General features: G+C 44.8%; 1 protein-coding gene across 1 annotated transcript in view; it reads right to left on the bottom strand.

The window, feature by feature from the left end:
- DIP2A (disco interacting protein 2 homolog A) overlaps positions 1 to 25907 on the bottom strand; it is a gene marked incomplete at its 5' end in the record, with an annotated part of 87019 nt that overhangs the window by 48403 nt on the left and 12709 nt on the right. The window contains 5 exons of the mRNA XM_029940585.1: positions 4942 to 5139; positions 6443 to 6562; positions 16090 to 16221; positions 19647 to 19880; positions 21178 to 21297. Coding sequence (XP_029796445.1) covers positions 4942 to 5139; positions 6443 to 6562; positions 16090 to 16221; positions 19647 to 19880; positions 21178 to 21297 — 804 coding nt within the window. The remainder of the gene's footprint in view (positions 1 to 4941; positions 5140 to 6442; positions 6563 to 16089; positions 16222 to 19646; positions 19881 to 21177; positions 21298 to 25907) is intronic.

Raw genomic sequence — 25907 nt, forward strand, 5'->3', positions numbered from 1 at the left:
AAAAAAAAAAACAACAACAAAAAAAACCTGGGATCCCAAAGTAGTTGGGATATGAAATAACTGTGTATCTTTGTACATACTGCAATCCACCCTGGTATGGCGATTGCTTAAAAATAAAATCTCTTACTAATTTAAAAAAATAATAATAATAATAATAAAAAGTGAAGTTTCTGTCTATGCAATGATTAAAAAAAAAAAAAATCCAGGAAAAGATCTCAACCTGCCTAGTCATCAGGAAAACGCAAATTAACACCAAGATGAAATACTCCTATCATACTGTCACAAGATTAGCTACAATAAGCCTGACAATGCTGGGAACAGGGCTAACACACTGATAAGGTAAGCATAAACTGGGAAAGTCTGGCATTATCTGATAAATGTGAAGATACACATAATCTCAGACCCAACACTTCCACTCTGAAGTATATACCCTACAAAATTACATGCTTATGTACCAGGTGGCGCATTCCAGAATGTTCCTAGCAGCAGTTTGTGATAGCCAAACCTGGATATCACCCAAATGTCTAGCAACATTATAATCAACCGATATGTAGATCTTGATATATGTTCATTCCTCGACAGAGATCAATGTGCTGCAACTATACTTAAGATTACGGATGAATCTTAAAAGCAAAATGGAAGGAGATTCTGCTTCCAAGTAGGAAAGAGTACTGTGGCAGACTGGAGCCCTCACCGACAAGAATTTTAAAAAACTGGGTAAAATGCAGAAACCATCTGTTGGAGGCAGCAAAGACAACTAGAGGAGTTAAGACTCCAGAGGAGACGGAGTATCTCACGGCCTCATGCCTGTGGAGCACTCCCACTGAGGCACGAAGAAATCAGCAGAGCTGCTGGCAGAGGCTGGGAGCCGTGAGAGCACAGCCAGCCTCCCCTTCGGAGATCTGAGTCCTGGGGCTGTGAGCGACAGGAGGCTGAAAATCCATGTTGGAAACTTCTGCGAAGCAATGCGAAATTCTTAGTAGTACATGAGACAGAGCCCAGGGCTGGGGAACCCTAGAGGAAAAGCACACACAGGTGCTCAGAGCTAGGCCGAGCCAGCCTTGCCTCGACTGCAGCGACCAGCCACCAGGGTGCCTACCAAGAGTAGAGAAGAAGGAACTTCTCTCACGGAAGATGACATCATCGGGAGCCTCCACAATTGCTTACACACAATGTCCATCATTCAATCAAAAAGGCACTAGGCATCCCAAAAGACAAGTCCCCAGACTAAAACGAAGAGAAAGTACAGACAAGAGCAGCAGGCCTGGACGTGACCCGCCCTGGAGCTCACTGAAAAAGACCTTTAGTCGTGGAAAGGAATGTCTGGATTCTGGGAAATGAAGACAATGCATGGAATGATATAGAATTTTCCTAGAAAATTAGAATAGGAATTAGAATACAGAAGTGAAAATTCTGAAATAAAAAGAGAATATCTAAATTAAGAACTCTTCAGGAATTTCACAATACAATAGAAAGTTCAGAAACCAGAATTAGAGATTTTGAATTAAGGAAAATAAAAAATGTCCAAACTGAAGTACAAACGACCCTTGAAAAACACAGGTCCACTTACATGCGGATTCTTTTCAATAGACAGAGTACAGTACTGTAAATGTATATTTTCTTCCTTAGGATTTTCTTGCAGGCTCTGCACAGTGCAGAGCCCGATATGGGGCTCAAACTCACGAACTGTGAGATCATGACCTGAGCCAAAATCAAGAGTCGGATGCCACCCAGGCACCCCATCTTCCTTATGATTTTCTTAATAACATTTTCTTTTCTCTAACTTACTTTATTGTAAGAATACAGTATATGAAACATATAAAAATATGTGCTAATTGACTGCCTACATTATCGGTAAACCTTCCGGTCAACAGGAGACTAAAAGTAGTTAAGTTCTGGGAGAGTCAAAACTTGTACTTGGGTTTTCAATGGTGCCCCTAACCCCTACATTGTTCAAGAGTCAACTAAGTATATAGAAAAGAATACAAAATACAAAAAAAGAACATGAAAGCTACTCAGGATTCAACAAAAGTGTAAGTGTGATCAAAGTCTGAGAAGAAAAGGAGAGAAAGACCCAAAAAAATGAATTCAACAGGTAGAGGCAGTCCACAACCACGCTCCTCACACTGGGCAATGAGCTCGTTCCTGAAAGAATTACATGCCAATCTCCAATGAACACAGGCGCCAAGATCCTCAACAACACATGGGTTAATGCAAATCCAGACACTTGTTAAGAAGATATCATAGCCAAGTGGATTTGTTCTAGGAATGCCAGGGCTGCTTAACATTTCAAAGTTAATCAGTGCAACTCATCAAATTCAGTGGAGAGGAGAGAGAAACCATGTGATAATCTTCACAGAGCAGAAAAAGTATGTGATAAAATCCAAAGCCATGAATTATTAAAAAAAAAAACTTTCACTAAACTAGGAAGAGAAGGGAATTTATTTAATCTGACAAAGAATTTCTACTACAAAACAAGCAAAAAAACTACAGCAAACATCACCCTTCATGACCCAAAGCTTTCCACCAAAGATGGGGAAGGAGCCGAGAATGCCCGCTCTCCAACGTCGTCCCGCCAGCTCTGACTCGTGCAGTGAGGCAAGAAGGAGATGAAAGGTGTAAGTATCAGAAAGGCCAAAAGAACACTGATGACCTGATTCTGAACACAGGACATCCAATATGGGCAAATTGCTAATAAACAAAATAGAATAAGTTAATTTAACAAGATCACTAGATACAAAATCACCATCTGAGGAAATCAATTGCACTTCTATATATAAGCACCCATTTCTAACCATTCCATTCCAACAGGAATAAATCTAATGAAAGGTGCTTAAGAGCTCTGTACTCAGAAGTATAAAACCTCCCTGAGAGAAATTAAAGAAGGCCTTGGAATAGGGGGGATACTCCACAGTCATGAACTGGAAGGTTCTGTAACTGTAATAACATCGATTCTCTTCAAATTGAACTACAGAATCGACACAGCGCCAATCCATATCCCAGCAGGAATCTTTCTGGAGACAGACAAACTGATTCGAAAGGTGGCTTAGAAATGTAATGGGCCACGAATAGTCAGGAAAACCTTAAGAAACAATCACAGAGCCTAAGTCTACACCAGACACCAGGTCGCACACGGCTACCGCCGGTCAGGGAGCACGGAGAGCGGCAGCACGCCCACGCGTCCCCAGCCGCCACACAAGGCAGCCCCACGGGGCCATGGGCGAAGCACTGCCTCTTCAGTGAAGGGCAGTAGGTCATTAGACACTCATACGGGAAGAAAACGACCCCGATGTCACGCCACACATAAACTAAATTGTACAGGGGTCATGACACCTAAATATGAAGAGTGAAACAAGTTTTTAGAAGAAAAGGTAGGAGAGTATCTTTGTGACCTTAAGTTTGGCAAACAGGACAAAAAAGCACTATAATAAGGGGAAAATATCGATAAATTAGACTAATTAGATTAGGACTTGGCATTTATCTAAAGCTACAAATAAAAGTGTTAAAAGGCAGTCCAAAGAGTGGAAGATGACACTTGCAAAACATACCTGACAAAAGACGTGTATTTGAAACATACAAAGAAGAAAACATTAGCAGCCAAATAGAAAAATGAGCCAAAGATTTGGATAGTAGCTAAAAGAGAATATTCAAATAGCCAATAAACATACAAAAAGCATCATTCGCCATCAGAAATGCAAATAAGTTGCACTAACACTTGACAGCACAACACACCCATAGGAAAGGCTAAAATGAAGCACAGACAATACCAAGTACAAGTGTGCCCAGACTGCCGGCTGGAGTGAAGGTTGCGGCAGCCACTGTGGAAACGGCGGGAGGGTGTGTCCTAACCCTGCACAAGGCCACGCGTATGTGCACACGTTCCTAGCACGAATGCCTGCGCGTGCTTCACCAACAGATGCACCCAAGGCTGTTCGCAACAGCACTAGACACAACAGCCCAGTGGAAAGAGTGCACACGTCCCTCCACCGTGCAGGACGCGCGTGCCGCCGGGCACACTCACACAGTGGAGCAACGTCCAGCCCGAGACGCACCACAGCTTCACGCCACAGCACGGCCGAGTCCCGCCTAATTCCGGGGACATAAAACCGAGAGACCAGTGAAGCCGCGCTCCCGGGTGTACGACGGTTTAGTGCCAGTGTGAGGAGGCACGTGCTGGAAAGGACATGGGGCCTGGAGACCCAGACATGCTCTGCGTGCTGGTTACAGGAGAATATTCACCCTGTGCAGGTGCGTCAGGCCAGATGCTCAGGGTCTGTGTTACGTCAAAACATAATATGGAACCAAAAGATGCTGAACACAATGACTGATTCCACTTATACAAAGTTCAAAATTAGACAAAACCAAGTTCTGTTGTTCAGAGATGCATATATAGATGTGAACCTCGACCCCAGAGCAGTGGCTGGTCACCATGGGTCAGTGAATAGTCCCCTCTGCTGGGAGGAAGAGGCAGGGGTCCTGGAGGGGCACCTGGAGGGAGCCAATGTTCCACTGGGTCTTTTTCAACTTCATATATAGTTTATTATCAGACTGGTGTCCATAGAACACTCAGTGCTCTTCCCCACGAGTGCCCTCCTCCCTGACCATCACCCCGCCCCCTTCGGCCCTCAGTTCATTTTCAGTATTCAAGAGTCTCTCATGGCTTGCCCCCCTCCCACTCCCTAATCCCCAGGTGACACACGGGTGCTGATGCATAGGGGCACATGTACCCCAATGTGCAGAGCAGCACTTTCAACAATAGCCAGCCAAATCACGGAAAGAGCCTAAATGCCCATCAAATGCTCTACTGTTCTGACAGTGGTGTTGGTTTCCCAGGAACTGCTCTGCTGTGTTCATGAGGCTGTACGTCTGTGTTGTACGACATGACACATGTGACAATTCCACAGTTAAACCAGAGCCTGAGTGCTTTCTGTTGACACTTGCCATAGGTGAGGGTGTAGACGGCCTTCCCAGCCGTGTCCAAGGCGGTCAGACAGGGGGCCTTGGGCTGCGTGGTGCCCCAGCGCTGCAAGGCGGCCAGCAGTGATGGTGGCCAGGCCGTCCCCACGGCCAGGGGCTCCCCTTTCAGCACTACCATCTGGCTGCCCTCAGGCTTTGGCTGATTTGGATCTGGCTGCTGCACTGTAAGCAAAATCGAAATTTAAAAATTAGCACTTCATAGAACCATCCACACATTCTGTTTTTAAGCATTCTCTTAAAAAACACCAACTGTAAAAAGGTTACAATAATCTGTCTAGATTTCCTTATCATTATAATAATCACTGACCAACTGACCAAAGGACAGATGGAGATTCGTCCTGGACAACGATGCCCATGGTGACTGTAACCCCCCAGGATGATCCCAGAACAGGAGCAGTGACGTTGAGGCTTTTGCGGGGTTGCGGCCAACCCTGCCGACACCTGAGAAGCAGGTGTGGGTCCCGCTTAAAAGGACAAAGGTGAGCAGAGTCGTGTTTCAGTCTGCGCATGCAAACCACCATCACCAGGTTGAAAGAGAAAAATAAAGTAAAATCTATTCTGTTTCCTGTGCTGTGTAGCCAACCTTGCCCACGTGTGAGAGTGGCTGCCCAGAGCAGCATTTATACCCCTGAACTCTGCATCCGGAAGGTGGTACCTGATGACAAAGGGGAAAGCCATGCCCTAAAAGCTGTGTGGACCCTCAGTGAGGAGATGCCTGGCCGCAGTCGGTGGGGTGAGCACCGCACAGCAGAGGCGAGGGCCAGAGGGCCGAGCGGGCCGTGCGCCCCGTGGCTGATGCATGTGCACGCTTACACCTTGTACTAGGCTTTATTTCTGTCCCTTCTCTATAGGTTTATACTTCTTTCTATTTCTTGGTCATTTTCTTTTACAAATAAATCTATATTGTTTTTTCCTAAATGTGTATCTCATTCATAAATGAGAGACTCGATTTCTGAAAAGGGGGCAAAATTATGCCAAAAATACACTTTAAAACCAGGGGAAGACAAGTATTTCAGATTTAAAGTTTAAATAAAAAATGAAACGAGGGGGGCACCAGCTGGCTCAGTCAGTAGAGCATGCAACTAACTCTCCATCTCAGGGTTGTGAATTCAAGCCCCATGTTGGGCGCAGAGCCTACTTAAAAAAAATTGAAGTAACATAAATAAAATGAAACCGTAGGAGTATTCTTGTCACCAAGTCCTAAGCCCTGGATCAGAGGAGAGAAAAATGTTAAGTCCTCAACTATGAGCAGTGTGGCTTTTTCCCTGTTCAAATAAAGCCAGCAGTCACATGTGCTGCTGAATTTGTCATGACACACGGTGACCACAAAGGCTGGAGACGGAGGGAGGGTCAGCCCGTTGTGCTGTAATGTCGCAGTGTGACCACGCCTGACGCACACTTGCCCACAACCCGGGCCGGGCCAGCCGCCCCGTTCAGACACGGGAGCCCGCCAGAGATCTCTCACCTTCCAAGACCTCCTCAAAATCATCCACAAAGAACTCCTTCAGCGGAGGGCGCTTCGGCCTCTTCAGGGTGTTGAGAAGCTGCTGGATTTTGGAGGACACTCTGCTGTTCACAGGGACACCTGCCAGGGAAGAGCAGCGATGAGGCCAGAGCTCGCCATCCCTCTGGAGACAGGACACGGAGACGGGGTCCAGCGGCCAACTGCACGGACACGCTGGGACTCACAGATCCGACCAAGCACCGCCCTGCCACTAAGCCACTTTGGAATTCATTAATTTATCCCACAAATATTTACTAAAGGCCTTCCAGGAACTAGAACTTTTTTTAAGCTAATGATTTTCTAAGTGGTCCAGAGACGCTTTCAGGGGTTCCTGAGGCCGCTGCCCTTCCCTCCCTCGGCACAGCACACGGTGAGCCCTCCAGAGGCCCCACAGCACGTGAGCCACCGCCAACTGAACGGGCACAAGGCGCGGCGCCCAGGTGCTTCCGTCCTGCCGGCTGTGAGCGAGACTGGCCACACTGGAAAACAAGCCCACTCTTCTCACCGGATCCTCGCTGTAGAAATTCTTTCATAAATATGCGGTATTTACATGAAGATGATGAGTTTCTTAACGCTATTTTTAAATGGATTAATAAATATTTTTTAAATCTTTAGTTTTAACTTCTAATATGATACATATCAAGAGATTTAAGCAACCCAAACTAAAAGTTCTTTGATGTCCTCAGTAATCATTAAGAAATGATGTTCTTGGGGATGTAAAGTAGCAACGTGACCGATGAGAGTCTGTCCACAGACGGCTCACCACCTGCCCGGTGAAAGCGAGCAGAAACATGCACACAGGTAAATGAGCAAGAGCAGTGGACAGGGTGATGAGTGCTCGAAGGTCAACACGGGGGGTGACGGCCAAGGGCACTGCTGCTGAGGACAGGTGAGCAGGGCCCAGAGCCTCAGACACACCTCGATGTCCAAGGGCAAGTGTGGCAGCTGATGCCCTCATGTCCTTCTACAGCATCCTGTCCTCTAATCTGAGGCCAGTCAAGTTCTAGAACCAAGAACCATACTAACTCATCACCTGTCTAGTCTCCTTTGATCTGGAACATTTCTTCATCCTTTAGAAATTGACATTTTGAAAGAATACAGCTCTTTTGTTTTATTAAGTAGAACGTACCTCATTTTGAGTTTGCTTGAGGTTTTCTCATGATTCAATTTGGATGCTGCATTCCTGGCTGAAATACCATCCACATATCACATCCAGATGTATGGGACATCCACCGACCCTCATAGGGACAGATTTTCATCACCCAAAATGCTGTCTGGGTTCTACACTGATTGTCATGATTTTTTTCTTCTGCAACTAATAAGCAATATGTGAGGAGGCACTTGAAGACCATGCAGGTATCCTAATCCTCACAGAACTTTCTCTATGCGTTTAACAGCCCCTGGATCATTTTTGCCGGAAGCAATTTTTACTTCAATAGTTGCAATATCATTTTCCAATTTTAGTACCTCATTTAAATTTACCCATCAACACTCAGCACGGCCAGTTACCTATCTCTCTCTCATCAGGAGTGACTCATGGACTACTATATTGTTACAAAACATTATAGTTCTTAACTATTTTCATGTACAAATTGTCCCAGGCGCGGCCGGCGGGACCCTATGTGAGTTGGTCTGTGACACGCCCCCATCGTTTTTTCAAAGCGCTGCCTTACATTTGTCACAAGATGCTTCAGAGTCATTTTAGGTTACCCTGCTCCAGCCCTGGAATTAGCTATTTCTCTAAGAAGTCCACATTCTCCTGCGTGGGAAGATGTTGAGGATCAAGATTTGGCCGCTAGGTGTGCTCACTGCCACCGCAGGGTCTTTGCCACCTTCGGAACCCAGAGCTAAAAAAGCACACCATGTACTCATGGACGCACGTTGGCCGCGTGCACGTGCACACGGACAGCATAGACAGACACATGCTTAAACCTCAGGAATGCTTCCAATCCCACTCTGCTCCGCAGGCTCTTCTTGCCTTTCCCACTCATGTTTGGACTTTCTTTCTTCCGCAGCGGAACCCTGGGTCCCACCTTTGTTCAGTACTATGATGTATTTAAAATAATTTCTAAGTTGTACAACCTATACTCCTACAGAAAAAAACGAGCAAGAACTCAAGATCTCAGGGCACCTGGGGCCTCAGTCTGTTATGCGCCCGACTCCTGATTTTGTCTCAGGTTGTGATCCCACAGTTCGTGGGTTTGGGCCCCACCTCGGGTTCTGTGCTGACAGTATGGAGCCTGCTTGGGATTTTCTCTTTCCCTTTCTCTGACCTCCTGTCTGTCTGTCTGTCTCTCTCTCTCAAAAATATATAAATAAACTTCAAAAAATTAAAACAAAACACAAGATTTCTTTGTTCATACCCAACTTGTCCAAGACTGTGGTCACGCAGTACGTACTGTGTTCACAGCTTACCTTTTCTGTCTCTCTCCCTGTCACTCCCTTAAATGCGGCTATGGTATGACGGGTTATTTCTACTTGCTTTCAGTTTTAGGGGTTTTTCTCTCTTCCTATATTTCAGGTTTATGCTTTGAATTTTGTATTATACTAACAAACTTCTAAAAGCCAAAACTGTATTAGGACAAACTAAAAACAATGTCACGGAACTCCCACTCACCCAGCCACCCCGCCTCTGGGGGTGACCAGTCTCCCTGCTTTCTGGCTCGTTCTTGCAGTGCGCCTCCCACGCACGCGGGCTCCGCTACGCCCCCGGTCTTTCACCCGAAGGCGGCCGCTACCACGGCTGTCTCCTGGAAAGACACCTCGTTCCAAGTCATAACTAGGTTTCTCATTACTTCTGGCAGCTGCGTAGGACCACACAGTGTGAACAGCCTAGGTTTATTCAACCGATCTGTGAGGCTTGGAGAGCTATGTGGTTTCCAATATTGTACAATTATAAACAGTGCTACAAGAATTACTTTGTGTATATGTATTTCCTTAGTTTTGGAAATGTATGTTCAGAGTAAATTCCCATGTTGGCCCTGCTGGATCCAAATGTAAGGTCCTATATATATTTTACAAATTTCTATTCCAAAGATGTTTAACTATTTTGTATTCCCACCAAGAGTGTATTTCTGTAATTATAAAAAAAAAAAAAAAAAGGCTGAACATGATGTTCAAGAGCTATTTTTAGATCTTCTTATGAATTGGCTGTTCATATTTTTTGCCCATTTTCCTGTACGAGGAGTTGGCAAACTTTTCATAAAGAGCTAGATAGGAAACATTCTGGGCAGTGGGCACAGTCTTGGTTGCAAATACCCTACTCTGCCATTCTGGGGCAAGAGTTGCACAGATGACATGGGAATGGGTAGGCATGGCCATGTCCCAATAAAAGTTTATTTGCAAAAGCAGGATGCCAGTCCATATGCCATAGTTTGCTGACTGACAATTCATAGGATTTGGGGTATTTTCCTCCTATTTTTAAAAGTCTGTTTTATAGTAAAAATATCAGACCTTTACTCACCCTGTAAATAGTTACTCCTAGTCTGTCAATTCTTCTTGTGACTCTTTATGGGGATATTTTCTTTTCTCCTTATGGGGATATTTTCGTTAAGAATTTTTTTTAGCTTCAGGGCATCTGGGTGGCTCAGTCGGTTAAGCCTCCAACTCTTGATTTCAGCTTAGGTCATGATCTCATGATTTACGGGTTCGAGCCCTATGTCGGGCTCTGTGCTGACAGCTCAGAGCCTAAAGCCTGCCTGGGATTTTCTCTCTCTCTGTACCTCCCCTGCTCATACATATGCTCTCTCACTTGAAAAAAAAAAAGGCAAAGCAAATCCATAATATAGAAAAAATTATGCATGATAACCAAGTAGGGTTTATCCTGAGACCATACCTTTGGTTTCACATTCAAAAATTAAATTAAATTTAGAAAGCCTTTACCTATAACCAGGTTAAAGAAAATTCATCATTTTTTTTCCTTTTATTCTTCACGCTTTTGTCTAGATATCTGATTTTTTTTTTGAGCTTTGCCTTGTTAGTGGTGTCGGGGAAGGAATCTAAGTTTAACTTTTCCCAGCTAGCTTTCAATGGTCCCAATAATATTTACTAAAAAGATAATCTTTGCCACATTGAGGCAGTATAATATTATGTGAAAGTATACAGTGATGAGGTAAAGATACATATTGTAAGTCATACAGTAACCACTAAAAAGAGAGATCGAGACAAAATAGAACATAAACCAAAAGAAATCAGCAAAGGGAGCAAAATTATCAGATGTGTGAAACAGAAAATAGAGCAGGATTATAGATTTAAACCCAACCAAATCTATAAAAATATCTATCAGCTAATTAAACTAATTAAAACTGACTATAAATGTAGCAAAGACTCCAATGGCGTAAATGGTTATCTGCTTAAAGAAAGTATAAGAATGAAGAGAACACTAATTATAAGAAATACATTTTAAGTAAAAAGTTAGGGTAAAAGTAAAAGGAGAAAAAGATTGGCCACGTAACAAATACTCATAAAGCAGCTGAAGGCGTCCATAGTAATAACAAAGACGTTTTCAGAATAAGAAATATCACAAAGGGTCACTTTATAATGATAAAGCAGCCAACTCATCAAGGCATGACAATTTTAAATATGTATACATGTAATGACAGAATTTCAAAATACACAAAACACAAAGTGACAGATCTAAATGAACCGAAAATCCACAATTATAGTTGGAAATTCAATACCCCTTTCAGCAAGTTAGAGAAAAAGTATGCAGAAAATCAGTAAGGCTAGAGAAGACTTAAACTAAAATATCAACTAACCGGATATAACGTTCGTTCATAGAAAAGCTACCCAACAGCATTATTTTCAAGTACAGCAGTCATAGAAACAGACCATGTGGTAGGCCATTACAAAGTTTCAACATATTTAGAAGGAGTTGAGTTATATCGTATATATAAGAGATACATACCTGAAATACTCAGAAATTTGTTGAAATTAAACAACATACTTCTAAATAAATCATGGGTCCAAAGGGAAAGCATGAGACAAATTAAAAAATATCTAGAATTGAATTTTAAAAAGGGAAAGAACATATCAAAATATGTGGAATACTAAAACAGTTCTTAGAAGAATATTTATAGCTTTAAATTCTTTCATTAGGAAACAAGAAAGGTCTACACTCAATGACCTAAAAGGCTACCTCAAGGAAGGAGTAAACTGAAAACAAGTGGAAAAAAGGAAGGAAGGAATAAATATAAGATTAGAAATAAACACAATAGAAAAAAATAATTAAACCCAAACTGGTTCTTTGAATGATAAATAAAATTCAATGAACTTTCTAGCTAGAATAGCTAGAATGATCAAGATAAAAAGACAGAGAACACTGGGGCATCTGGCTGGCTCGGTTGGTAGAGCATGCAACTTTCAATCTCAAGGTCATGAGTTCAAGCTCTACAATGGGCATGGGGCCTACTTAAAGAGAGAGAGAGAGAAGATACTAGTTACTAATACCAGAAATAAAAGAGGGACAGCACCACCAATTCATAGACATCGGAGGATAATAAAGGAATACCATGAACAAATTATGCCTAAATTGGAGAGCACAGATGAAATGAACAAATTCCTTCAAAGACACAAAACTGACTCAAGAATAGAAAAGTTCATGATCTCTGATAAGAAATTAGAAGAGGAAGGCACATTTATCGATTCATTTTGAGATGAACATTATCCTGATACCAAGACCAGACAAAGATATTACAAGAAAAAATAAAACCAAAACTACAGGCTACTATGTATCTGGAACACACAAGAAATTCTTAACAAAAAATATTAGCAAATCAGGTGCCTGGGTGGCTCAGTCAGTTAAGTGTCTGACTCTTGATTTCAGCTCAGTCATGATCTCATAGTTCATGATATTGAGCCTCGCATCAGGCTCTGCACTGACAGCACGGAGCCTGCTTGGGATCCTCTCTCTCTGTCCCTCCCCCACATACACACATGGCTCTCTCTCTCAAAAAAAAAATTTTTTTTTAATGTTAGCAAATCAAATTGATAATACAGAAAAAATTACGCATGATAACCAAGTAGGGTTTATCCTGAGAATAAAGCTTTCATTTAACATTCAAAGATCAATGAAATTTACTACATCAATGAAATTCAAAAATCAATGAAACTTACTACATCAATGAAATTTACTACAAACTGCAAAAGAAAAACCACACATGATTTTAATAGATTAAAAAAATCATTGAACTAAAGCCATGATAAAAATTTTCAGGAAATCAGGAAAAAAAGGGAGCTTTCTAATGAAGAGCACCCACAGTTAGCGTCACAATTCAAACATGAAAACATGGATGCCTTCCCCTTACCGTTGGAATCAAGGCAAGTCATATTCACTTTTAACATTTCTTATTGACACAGCTGGAAATCTTACACACGTTGCAATAAAGCCAGAAAAATAAGTGTTCCTAAAGACAAATAATTCATAAAAAAAAAGTAAAAACGTATTCATAGACAATATGATCAAACATATAGAATCTTAAGAAATCCACTAAAAAAATTACCGGAACTAAAAAAGGGCAACACACAAAAACCAAATGCATTTCTATAGACTAGTAAACAACTGGAAAAAAATTTAAAACACTATTTACAATAGTGTGAAAAATATAACCTATTTTGGAATAATTTTAACAAAATAGGTGCAATACCTGTACATTGAATGCTACAAAAAAATGCTGGAAAAGTTTTTAGAAGAGCCAAATAAATGGAGAGATATACTGTATTTATCAACTGAAATATATACTGTTAAGGTGCTAATTCTCTCCAAAGTGATCTACAGAGTCAATGAAATATCAATCAAAATCCTGCAGGAATTTTGATAGAAACAAACATTTAAAAATATATATTCAAATGCCAAGGGGCTGAAATAGCCAAAGCAAATTTTAAAATGAAAAGCAGAGTTTGAAGACAAACTGCATGATTTCAAGATCTGTTAAAAAGATACAGTAACCATGATGGTGTGGTACTGGTATTGGCATAAGGGTGGACAAACACAGCCACGGGGCAGCAGAGAGAGCAGGAACAGACCCTTCTCAGGTACGGTGGCCGGTTTTCATTGCAGATGCCAACGGACCCCGGGGCGGGGGGAGGGGAAGGATGGGTTTCAGGACAAACGAGGCCAGAACGGCCGGACGTCCACATGCAAAACCACGACTCCGGTTCATGCCTTGCACTTATACTAAAATTAACTCAAGATGGATCACACATCTACATGTAAGACCTAAAGCTATAAAATTCTAGGAGAAAACATAAAAAACCTTTATGACTCTGGGTTAGGAAAATATATCTTAGATATGACACAAAAGTAGGATCTATAAAAGTAAACACAGGTAAACTGGACTTCATAAAAAATAGTAATTTCTACTCTTTGAGTCACTATTAAAAGAATGAAAAGAAATAAGCCACAGGCTGCGAGAAAATCCAAATTATATACCTGAAAAGAACTTGACTCCAGAACAGATAGAGCACTCTCAAAACTCACCAAGAAAACATCACATTAACAAAATAAGCAAACGGTCTGAACAGATGCTTCTAAAAAGATATACAGATGGCAAACAAACAAATGAAAACATGCCCGCTGCCTCAGCGTGCGGGCAGACGCTCACTACACCACAATCAGGCCCCTCCACACAGCCAACAATCCGCGCTGCAGGCAAGGGTGGAGGCGGCCAGGGCCCTGGTCACCCACGGTGGGAACGTGAGGTGGTACAGCCACTTTGGAAACCCGTTTGGCAATTTCTTAGAAAGTAAAGCATAAACTTACTATATGGTCCAACCATTCTTTTTTTTTTTAATGTCTGAAAAGTTCTTTATCCCACCTTAGTTTTTGTTATGATCCAAACATTCTATTCCTAGGTATTGACCCAAAAGAAATGAAAGCATACTTCAATACAAAAACTTGTATAAGAACATTCATAGAAGTTTTATTTATAATAGCCAGAAACTGGAGGCAACCCAAATACCCATCAATGGGTGGACAGATAAAGTGTGGTACATCCATAAAATGAAATACTATTTATCAGTAAAAGGTATGACCTATTGATACATCCAAGAACATGAACAAATCTCAAAATACTTACGTAGAGTGGCAAAGCCACAGAACAAAGAGTAAAAATTGCATGATTCTATTTATATAAAATTCTAGAAAATGCAAACTAATTTATAGTGTCAGGAAATAAATCAGTGGTTGCCTAAAGCATGGGGGAAGCCAAAATGGCTAGAAGGGAGGTAATAACAAAGGGACACAAGGAAACTTCTAGGAATGCTGGATGTGCTCACGATGTTGATCACAGCAATGGTTTCACGGGTACACGTACGTCTTAAAACTCATAAAATTAGGGACGCCCGGGGGGCTCAGTTGATTAAGCATCCAACTCTTGATTTCAGTTCAGGTCATGATCATGATTTGTGAGTTAGAGCCCCAGGTCTGGCTCTGCAATGACAGCGTGGAGCCTACTTGGGGTTCTCTCTCTCTCTCTCTCTCTCTCTCTCTCTCTCTCTCTCTCTCTCTCTCTCCTTCCCCTTCCCCCCCACCTTGTTTCTCTCTCTCCCTCTGTCTCCCCCCCCGAAATAAACGTAAAGAAATTTTTTTAAATAGTAAAACTTATAAAATTGTATCCTTCAAATATGTGCAGTTGATTACATGTCAATTATAACTCAAATAAAAGCTCCTGAGCTTTAAAAAAATTTTTTTAATGTTTATTTATTTTTGAGAGACAGAGAGAGAGACAGAGTGTGAGCAGGAGAGAGGTAGAAAGAGAGGGAAACAGATTCTGAAGCAGACGCCAGGCTCTGAGCTGCCAGCACAGAACCCGACGAGGGACTCGAACACACAAACTGTGAGATCATGACCGGAGCTGAGGTCAGACGCTTAACCAACTGAGCCATCCAGGTGCCCCTAAGCTCTTGAACTTTTAAAAACTATAATCAAATTTAAAAAAAAAAAAATCTATGTAACCAATAGCCAGCTTCATGTTGACTCAGTTGTTGCATCCGGGTAAAGAGGTAAAAGACTTTGACAAAATTTGATTTACTACTTGGGAGTATCCAAACACACATTAAAGCCTTAGATCTAAGATTCTCTGGAGTTTTCTGCAATTCAAATCTGATGCACTGGAGAAAAAACTTCACACGATTTTGAGAAAAGACACTGGAAACTGTTTCAAAAGGAAATGGTATAAGTGAGGACGCTGTGAAGATCACGGCCTTTCCGGCCTGCGCATCTGAAACCCTGATTGCGCTGTGCCCATTTCTCAGACTGCTGTGTACGGGCAGGCTGCTCTCGCGCTGCGGCTCACGGAGTCCAAGAAGGGGGCTGCCGTGGCCTCTCGTTTTCCTCCTGTTTTAGAGACCCACACCCATGGGGCATCCAGTTTAAAGGTGGAGGCTTTCTCCTCTCTAGTCTTCTCGTTCCCTGTCTGCTCAATTCCGGGGACCCTTGACCGCTTCTCCCCAGGCCGCACTCTGTGACAACAGCCGCCGCGCGGCCGGCCCGGCTCACAGGCGCTGAAGGACCGTGACCAGCAGCCGGCTCAGGCTCGCCAAAGCCAAGTTCACTACCTGAGGGGCCAGCCTGGGGCGGCTGTGCACAAGGAAAAGAGAAGCGTGCTCACCCCCCGCGGTCTCCAGGACGCTGCCGCGGGATCCCCGAGGGACGCCTCTCACGGACGCCAGCTGCGGACGCTCACAGTGCGGAAGCTCCACCAGGCCCGTGGTGACATCAGGAGGGGCGGGGTGCAGATCTGCTGTGGAAAAACAAAGCCCAAAGAAAAGTGGCTGTTGATTCAAGAGTATTAAGTTGCTCTTTAAACCGCACTGCACTAAAGCTTCCTAGCTGAGCTCGAGGCAAGGAACGGGTATTCCGATAATTCTGGTTGTCTTCTGGTTGACCAAGAAGCAACGGGACCCTGTGGACTCTGAGCTCCCAGACCCGGCCCACGCAGGGCTGAGTCATGTGTGCTGCTTGGTTCTCGCCGGGGCCTCGGCCAGAACGCCGGCCGACAGTGCACTGGCAGGTGCGGGTGAGCCTGCCGGGCCAGTAGCCGACCTGAGTTACTCAATGAGGCAGAAACACATTTCAAATCGATGGTCATCGTACCATTTTTGTTGTATTATGAAAAAAATAGCCAGGTTCCAAAAACTATCTCCTACTCCCCCAGGAAGTATGTTGGGTGCCACAAAGACACAAGGCTTCAGTAACAGGCTTCAAATAACAAGCCTACAAAGATAAAAATTATCCCTGCCGCCAGGTCAACACACCTCACCGTTAGGAGACCTCAGTCAAGTTCTCAGAGCAGAAGGTATTCACATCACGGTTAAAGACTGCAGAAATGTTTGAAATCACTCTCCATTGTCGGAATCCACATTTCGGGGTCAAATCTTTATCATATGGCACATGTATCTGTCGGCACAGAGCTGACTGCGGGCTGCTGAGGTGTGAGCATGAGCATGGCGCCCGCACCGTGCCATCGGGACAGGCCTGCAGTCCCCTGGGCTTGCGCGGTGTGCTCCTGCCGCCGCACGCCCTACTCTGGCGCTTCTGACGTTTCAATTCCTATCGCTTATCTATCCCTTCATTTTCCGGGCAGAATGCAAACTAAAATCTTTTTTAAATAGGTAGAAAGATGAAATTATATGGAAGCAAAACCCAAACTCACTATTTATACAATAGAAAACACCATTTGGAAAAATCTAATTTAATGACAGAGTTATCACAACCCTTGAAAAAGCATGATGTTGACGAAATTAGCATGTTAAAGTCTGCCTATCACAAAGTTCTTTCCATGTAGAACGAAATTTCTCCACCCTTCCAAGTGTAGCAAAAAGAATAAATGATTTTAACATTATTCATGAAGAAAGGCAAAATAGTAATCTTAACTACAAAGCAGTTTTTAAATCGTTACATAAAAATAGACAAAGAACATTCAGAAAAAAAAGAACTACTATAGGGGCACCTGGGTCACTCAGTGGGTTAAGCATCCCAACCGTCCGACTTCAGCTCAGGTCATGATCTCATGGTTCGTGGGTTCAAGCCCCATGTCAGGCTTTGTGCTGACGGCTCTGAGCCTGGAGCCTGCTATGCACTCTGTTTCCATCTCTCTCTGCCCCTCCCCTGCTTATGGTCTATTTCTCTCTCAAAAATAAATAAACATTAAAAAAATTTTTTAATGAAGTACTATAACTGGAAATACTACTTTTAAATAAAGGTATTATTAGCTGTGTCCCAATGTTTTATGGATTTGCTTTTCTTACTCTTAAATTGAAGATGATATATTTTTAAAAATTAGCTTTACCTAATATATTGTACCTCAAATTTTTTTACCTAATACATTCTTCTTTTTATATCTCTTTCCTTAGCCCAACTGAAGAATTCTTCAGTGCTAAAAACTAAAAGGATAAATTTTATAAAAAGGAGAGGGAAAGTGAGTATTTTCAGATTTAGGAACTCAAGTCAACTATATCCAGCAAACATTTAGTATAGGAAGGCCACAATCCACAGTTAAGATTTTTAAAATTTACGAGAACTGATCACACAATGTACATATGAGGCCGCCTGAGCGGGGCGGAGGAAGGGGGTGGCGGCCACAGCTGCCCAGGTCGGGCTCCTCCGTCCCGGCGTCTCCCCGGAAGCCTCCAGGCCCCGGGCCCCACAGAAGGCGCACATCTGCAGCCGAGTGCTTTGTTAAAAGACCCCGCACGACCGCTGGGGAGCCGGGGCTTGCCCATTTGAACTATGGTCCGTTTCTCAAGCTAGATGTACTTTTATCCCGAGCCCACAAGGAAGCGGGGTTTACACAGCTCAGCAATGGCTAATATATATTACCTTCCTACACCGTCTCACACAGAAAAGAGGATCAGGAAGCAGGAATAAAATAAGAGAACATTTAAAAACTACTCTTTTTCTCACATGGGAGATATCTGTGTATGTCCAATAAGTCAAAGCATCATGACAGAGAAAAAACCGAATCAGTGCGAAAGCGGTTTTTCAAGCTCCCCCCTGGGAACCCCTTCGAGGAAGGGTGCGCAGCGAGCGCCAGCCGCCCGCAGGGCGTCCCAAAGAGCTGCCAGGACAGCTGTTTCCCAAAGCGGCCTTTTCTAGGGCTCCCGCTGCTGCCACCCAGTGGCCTCGGCAGCTGCCTGCGGGCCAGAAGCCGAATGAGGTGTCGTGGGTTCTCGCTGAAGGCTATGTCACGTTAGAAGACACAAGCTCAACAGAGATGTGCAGATTTCCTGCAGTGACTCAACAGATACAAAGTGAAGAGCATCAGTGGCGTGTCCACAGAGGATGCTGAGATGTCATCCAATTTACGCCGCGCCCAGCCAAATGACCAGGATGTCACAGCAAGGCAGCTCGGCCCCTGAGCCCACACCTGCCGGGGACGGGTGACCCCACCAAAACAGCCTCCCCTGGGTGCATGGCTGGCGCGCCACTCCAGTGTTAGAACAGCTAACAGCAACAACAATGAACAGGAATCAAGAAAACCGTATCAGCCCTAGCTTCACTGCTAGGCCAGCAAGTCACAACCAACCTTTCTGTCTTCCCTCCCCATCTAGAAAAGAGGGGGCGGGGAAGGGCTGCGGAGTGAACCGAACAACCCTGACAGCACCCCGTGAGGAACACGCTGCGGTGAAGGCGGGCGCCGCGCCTGCCAGCTCCCCGGCGTCTGGAAAACAGGATTTCAAGCGATGCGAGGTCTCCGACGCCCCTGAGACTAATGTAACTGAAAGAGCTGCAGCCTCCGGAAGGACCTACACATCTGCGTGAGTGAGCGCGGCCCGGCCTCTCTGCAAGCTGAGGGGCTAACGTGGCCTGTGGAAGAGGAAGGGCCAGGGTCTGCCACAGCCCGGCCCGGCCCCGGCGGCCACGGCTCGCAGCTGTGTACACGGGGCAAAGAGCAGAGGCGGAGACAATGTAGTGACAGCGGGCTAAGGGTGGCGATCAGGAGCAGGCAGGGCCATGTATAAGGACCACCCACTCCTACACCTGCCACGAGGTGGAGACACGACATCAAGAGACCCCGCCACCTCTGGGGCCTGACCACCAAACCACAGAAGCATCAAGAACTACTTTTGTTACCAAAAGGACATTTCCAGATGAAAAAGAGAAGGTGGGCCTCGATGTGTGCAGAGGCACCCCTGTCCTGAGGGGCCACGGCGGCTCGTTACTGACCTATGTGGGCGTGGGCCGCGGGGCCTGTGGGCGTGGCTGCGGCGGCGGCACTGGGAGCAGCGGTGGGTCTCCCTCCCGGGTGAGATGAGGTGGAGGAGGCAGAGGATGAGGTGGACGAGCCCTGAATGACCCGGTCGAGCCAGGACTCGACGTTGGAAGGGCTCTGGAGCGGAGTGGAGGTAAGTCGCCCGGGTCGCCGTAAAGAGCCCTCATCTTCTGAGGCAGATGACGTGTCTGTGGTTAAAATAATGACGACAGGTGTAATGTAGGGATGAGTCAGGGAGGAGGGCGGAGCTCCCACGCCGGCACTTGCGTCTCCCAGGCCAGTGCACGGCGAGCTCTGTGCACCTGCACCGGTGCGCCCCAGCCTGGCCAAGGGGTCATTTCAACCCACCTTCGCCCGACTGTCAGATCCAAGGAGCCCTACCTGGGAGACTGGTTTCTCAACCCCAGCTTCCCCCGAGGACTGTCTGTGGACAGCAGACGCTGGGAGTGAAGGCAGCCCCACGCCCTAACTGGCCTCAGCACATTCCTTGGTGGGGTCCCACACGGCAGAGAAGATCCCAAGTGTCATGTGCTCATCTGAGTGAACACCCCCCTCCCCCGACACACGGCCCAAGTCAGCGCCGTGGTGACGGGGCCTCGCCCATCCACCTGCGTCCTCTCAGGGGCAGCCACAGTGAGCTCAGAAAGGAGTTCCTCCGCAACGCACTGCTTCAGTCAATGCAATCAACTGGTAACAAAGGGTCTATCAAGTCACCGTAACGGTGCATTCTATTACGAGTTACACATTTATTAAAAAGGTTTGTAAAATTGAGTATTATCTATAGTTATATTTGGTAGAAACACGTGACAGCTCTTTCTAGAATATTTTTTTCAACAATATGAACTTTTTCTTTTCTGTAGAAGGAAGTGTTACCAAAACCACTGAAATGTCTTCTAACTCTGGTGTGTCTGGTTTTCACTATGTCCTCAAACCAAAAACTCATGGTGCCAGTTTCACGACTTAAACAACGGAGGCGGCAGGAGGCGCCACACGCCGCGGCCGGAGCAGCCTAGCGACGCAGCTGCTGACGGGAGACGCCACGTGACAGTTGTCAGTTCTAATGGTAATGACAACAAAACAATAATAAAAGACATTTTAAAATTCCTCCAAATTGCCTTATACTCTCCCATTTAAGGCCTGGTAACAATATAGTAAAAAATTAATAATAAGATGAGAATTATTTTAAAATTCTTTAAATCAGGGAGCTTTACTATTCTAGTAAGTGTTTATTTTAGGTTCCTCTCTGTACTTAAAGGCATGAATAGCATCTTAGTAAAAGAACTAAAATCTACCCAAAAGTTCTATAGAAAACAAGTACCGATTTGGGTAAGAGCTATACTGTGTACACCACAGACTGCACATATACAAACATTTTTAATCTCAGTTTTTCCCAATCTTTCCTGCATACAGGTCAGGAGGGTACTCCAACGCAAGGGGAAAGGAGGGCTGCGCCGCCAGAAGCCGCCCCCCACGGCCCGTCCGTACCTGGCGGCGTGGAGGTCCCCACAGACGGGTGCACGAGAACGGAGCGTCTCTTCGAAGGCATAGGCATCCTCCGCTCCTTGTATTTGGCCAAAGCTGCTTGCACCGCTTCCGTGTGAACATCTGTGTGAAAACAACGGCAGTGAAGACACTTTCCACAAAATCGCTTATGAAGTGACAACATTAACTTTCATATTCTTGTTTCCACTGAGTGTGAAAGAGAATAAGCCTGGCCTGTGACAGCAGTCCCAGATTTCCTTAAACGTCCCTTTACTTGCAGATTTGGGCCCACGTAAATCAATCAAAACTCTACAGAAAGGAAATCCCTGGGGCGCCTGGGTGGCTCAGTCAGTTAAGCATCCAACTTCAGTTCAAGTCATGATCTCGCAGTTTGTGGGTCCGGGCCCCGCGTCAGGCTCTGTGCTGACAGCTCAGAGCCTGGAGCCTGTCTTCAGATTCTGCGTCTCCCTCTCTCTCTGACCCTCCCCTGCTCATGCTGTCTCTCTCTGTCTCTCAAAAATAAATAAAAAGCATTAAAAAAATTTTTAATAAAAAAAAGGAAATCCCCCAAATTGAAAATACAATGAAACAAATAAACCTGAGTGTGTCTCCAAGTGTTGGCTTTGACTATTACAAGGGACTTTCAAACCACTTAGACTGCTCAGCCTGTTCCCCTGGAGCTGGCTGCTAAGGACCAAGCCCCGAGAAACCACAGGTCTTTCTGCGATCGCACCGCGAGGCTGCTGGCCTGGGAGCCCGATGCTCCTGAGGAAGCAGCCCAAACACAGAGAAGCAGCGGGGTAGTCCTGCAGTCCTGAATCCAAATGGACACGTGATGTTCTGTCTCTAACTGCTAAGCGGCGCCACCTACTGTCCGCTAAGAATGCCGGTGCCAGCCCGTTAGCAAGGAGTAACCCCCCCCCCCCCCCCCCCCCCCCCCCCCCCCCCCCCCCCCCCCCCCCCCCCGTGAGCGCGGCCTTCGAACCCCATGCTCGCTCAAGGACCCTGAGACACAGCAGAGGCAGCGCGGGGGGCAGGAAATGCGCCGGTGAGCCTGAAGCACCTTGCGGGGACAGCCCGTGAGGACTTGAGCAAACAGCTCAGGCGGCCATGGAGCCGATGTAAAGACGTTCCCAGTGGTACGGACGGACATCCTGCACATCAACAAGGACAGATGCTAGCACGCACTGAAAACCAGATACAACACACACGCTCACGCTCACACACTCACACACACACGCTCACACTCACACACTCACTCACACACACACACACAAAGACAAAGACAAATGAACAAAAAGGAAGCAAAAAATTTTTTTAATTGTTTTAAATATTTTTGAGACAGACAGACAGGCAGCAGAAGAGGGGCAGAGAGAGAGGGAGGGAGATACAGAATCTGAAGCAGGCTCCAGGCTCTGAACTTGATAGCACAGAGCCCAACACGAGGCTCAAGCTCATGAACTATGAGATCATGTCCTGAGCCAAAGTCAGATGCTCAACCGACTGAGCCTCCCAGGCGCCCCTAAGGAGGAAAATTAATCACTTGCCATGGGAGGGTGCCAGTTGGCCCCACTCATTATTCTGCGGAGTAAAGAAGTGAAAGAAGTGGCTACTTATCCTGCCTCCCACACCACACTGCAAGCAAGGAGGGGCTTCTCTTTACCGAAGTACTCCAGCCTTCCAGCGGAGGGTGACAGACCCGTTTCGCCATGCTCCCATCTCCCGACTGCATGAATCTGGGAGCTGGGTGTCACTGGCTACCAGCGTCCCAGGGAAGAGAACCAGGCGTGCTGTCCTCCTGGTAGGAGAACACAGCGCCATCTCTGAAGTCTTAGAAACACCTGAAAACCTAACCCAACCCTCAGGGAACCTCGGAGGTGAGGACTGCACCACACAGCAGCTGCCAGACACACAGCCCGGGGCTGTCCACACACTGCAGGCAGGGACACACGGGTTAAGGAAGACTGAAAACTCCACCTACCATTTGTGACAGGTAATCTTATTTCTAAAACACCATGGGGCTGGGTCAGTTGGTGGAGCGTGCGACTCTTGATGTTGGGGTTGAGTTCAGGCCCACACTGGACATAGAGCTTACTCAAAAATTTTTTATATAAAAATAAAGAACTTTAAAAAGCCATATGAGCATTTGGATATTTGATATTAAGGAGTTATTGTTATTTTGTGACAGTGGTTTTTATCTCTGAGAGACACAAGGACATGATCCTTTCCAGAGACAGAGACCATGAATATAATGACATCTAAATGAAATAATGTGACCTCTGAGATGTGCTTCAAAATTATGTGGGAGGGGCGCCTGGGTGGCCCAGTCGGTTAAGCGTCCGGCTTCAGCTCAGGTCATGATCTCACGGTTTGTGGGTTCGAGCCCCGTGTCGGGCTCTGTGCTGACAGCTCAGAGCCTAGAGCTGCTTCGGATCCTGTACCTCCCTCTCTCTCTGACCCTCCCCTGCACGTGCTGTCTCTCTCTGTCTCTCAAAAATAAATTAAAAACAAAAAAAAATAAAAATTAAAAAAACCAAAATCATGTGGGAAGGGAGGAAGCAGACGGGTTGTGAATAAATGAATCAAGACGGAGCCCGGCTGGGGCATCTGGCAATGAGTCTGGGGGGTTTTACACTAGAAAGTCCACTTTTGTACATGTTTACATTTGTCTCCCCCCCCCCGCCCAAAAACATTTTTAAAACATTGAAAAACCTTACAATGAAATGGCCCATAGGGTGCTAATCAGGAAAGATGAAAACTTTGCACCTAGATGTATTGAATACAATTTAAACCTCAGAGGCGCCTGGTGACTCAGTTGGCTAAGTATCTAACTCTTGATTTCGGCCCAGATCACGATCCCAGGGGCGTCGGATCAGCCCTGTGTCAAGCTGCGCGCTGAGTGTGGGGCCTGCCTGGAATTCTGGTATGCGCGCGCGCGCTCTCTCTGCCCCTCCCCTGCTCACTCACTAATATCAACATAAAAGACAAGACAATTCTATAAGCTTCCACAGAAAAAGAGTAAATCACCTTGAAAGGATCAAGAAATACACTCCTATTACTCACTAGTAACCACTGGGTACAGGAAAGCAACATAGTTTTGAAGAAAAATGTGTTGAACCTAGAACTTGATGCCCATTAAACTATCATTTAAACAACATAAGGGTCTAATAAAAATATTCCCGGACTTAAGAAGTGCTTGAGAGAGAGAGACTGATCCAGGAGTCCCTGAAACAGACATGGCAGTGACTATGCGCACGTACTTCAAACTCCATTGCAGTCTTAGAAACAAACACAGTCACAAGCACAGATAAAACAACACAGAACTAAAAAAACACACAATAGCAGCACAATAGGGGTCTAAGCCTAATCTAAGAAGCTCAACAAACCCCAAGAAACATAAAACTACATAAGCCGAACTACATCATAATCAAATCACTCAAAACCAGTGATAGAAAACTCTTAAATGCGCCAGAGGAAAATTCACATTACAGACAAAGGAACAACAATAAGGAACAAAACTTGGAGGAAGAACACTATTGATTTCAACAATTACTAGTAAGCTATAATCATCGAGAGCAGAGTTTTGTCATAAAAACAGACTACATCAACAGCACAGAAGAGAGTCCAGAAACAGGATAGCATACCCATGTGCAGCTGCTTCTGGACGAAGGAACAAAGGCAGGCTCTTCTCAACAAATGGTGGGGGCAACCAGATGTGCATATGCAGAAAAAAGTGAGCTGTGGTCCACACATTGAACTAATACTAAAATTAACTAAAATATGGGTCACAGGCTTAAGAGTAAAACATAAAAGTAAAAAACATCTAGAAGAAAACAGAGATGACAATCTTTGTGACCTTGTGAGGCAAAGATTTCTTAGATACAACAACAAAAACCCTATCCATTAAAAAAAAAAAAAAAAGCTGATAAGCTGGGCTCCTGGAGACACCTGGCCGGCTCAGGCAGCGGAGCACATGACACTGGGTCTAAGGGATGTGGGTTCAAGCCCCAGGTTGGGCATAGAGACTACTTAAAATCTTGAAAAAAAATCAAAAACTAATATAAACTATTGGGTCTTTATCAAAATAAAAAGCTTCTGCACAGGAAAGGAAACAATCAGCAAAACTAAAAGGCAACCAATGGAATGGGAGAAGATATTTGCAAATTACATACCAGGTAAGGGGTTAGTATCCAATATCTACAAAGAACTTATCAAACTCAAAACCCAAAAAACAAATAATCCAGTGAAGAAATGGGCAAAAGACATGAACAGACACTTTTCCAAAGAGGACATCCAGATGGCCAACAGACACATGAAACAATGCTCAGCATCACTCAGCATCAGGGAAATACCAAACAAAACCACAGTAAGTACCACCTCACACCTGTCAGAACAGCTAACATTAACAACTCAGGCAACAACAGATGTTGGTGAGGATGCGGAGAAAGAGGATGTCTTTTGCACTGCTGGCGGGAGTGCAAACTGGTGCAGCCACTCTGGAAAATAGGGTGGAGGTTCCTCAAAAATTAAAAATAGAACTACCCTACGACCCAGCAATTGCACTGCTAGGTATTTACCCAAGGGATACAGGTGTGCTGTTTCAAAGGGACACATGCACCCCTATGTTTATTTTTTTTTTAATTTTACTTTTATTTTTATTATTTTTTCTTTTATAGAGTTTATTGTCAAGTTGGTTTCCATATAACACCCAGTGCTCATCCCCACAAGTGCTC

This window comes from Suricata suricatta, chromosome 5 (assembly GCF_006229205.1).
Source record: "Suricata suricatta isolate VVHF042 chromosome 5, meerkat_22Aug2017_6uvM2_HiC, whole genome shotgun sequence".
Classification (NCBI taxonomy): Eukaryota; Metazoa; Chordata; class Mammalia; order Carnivora; family Herpestidae; genus Suricata; species Suricata suricatta.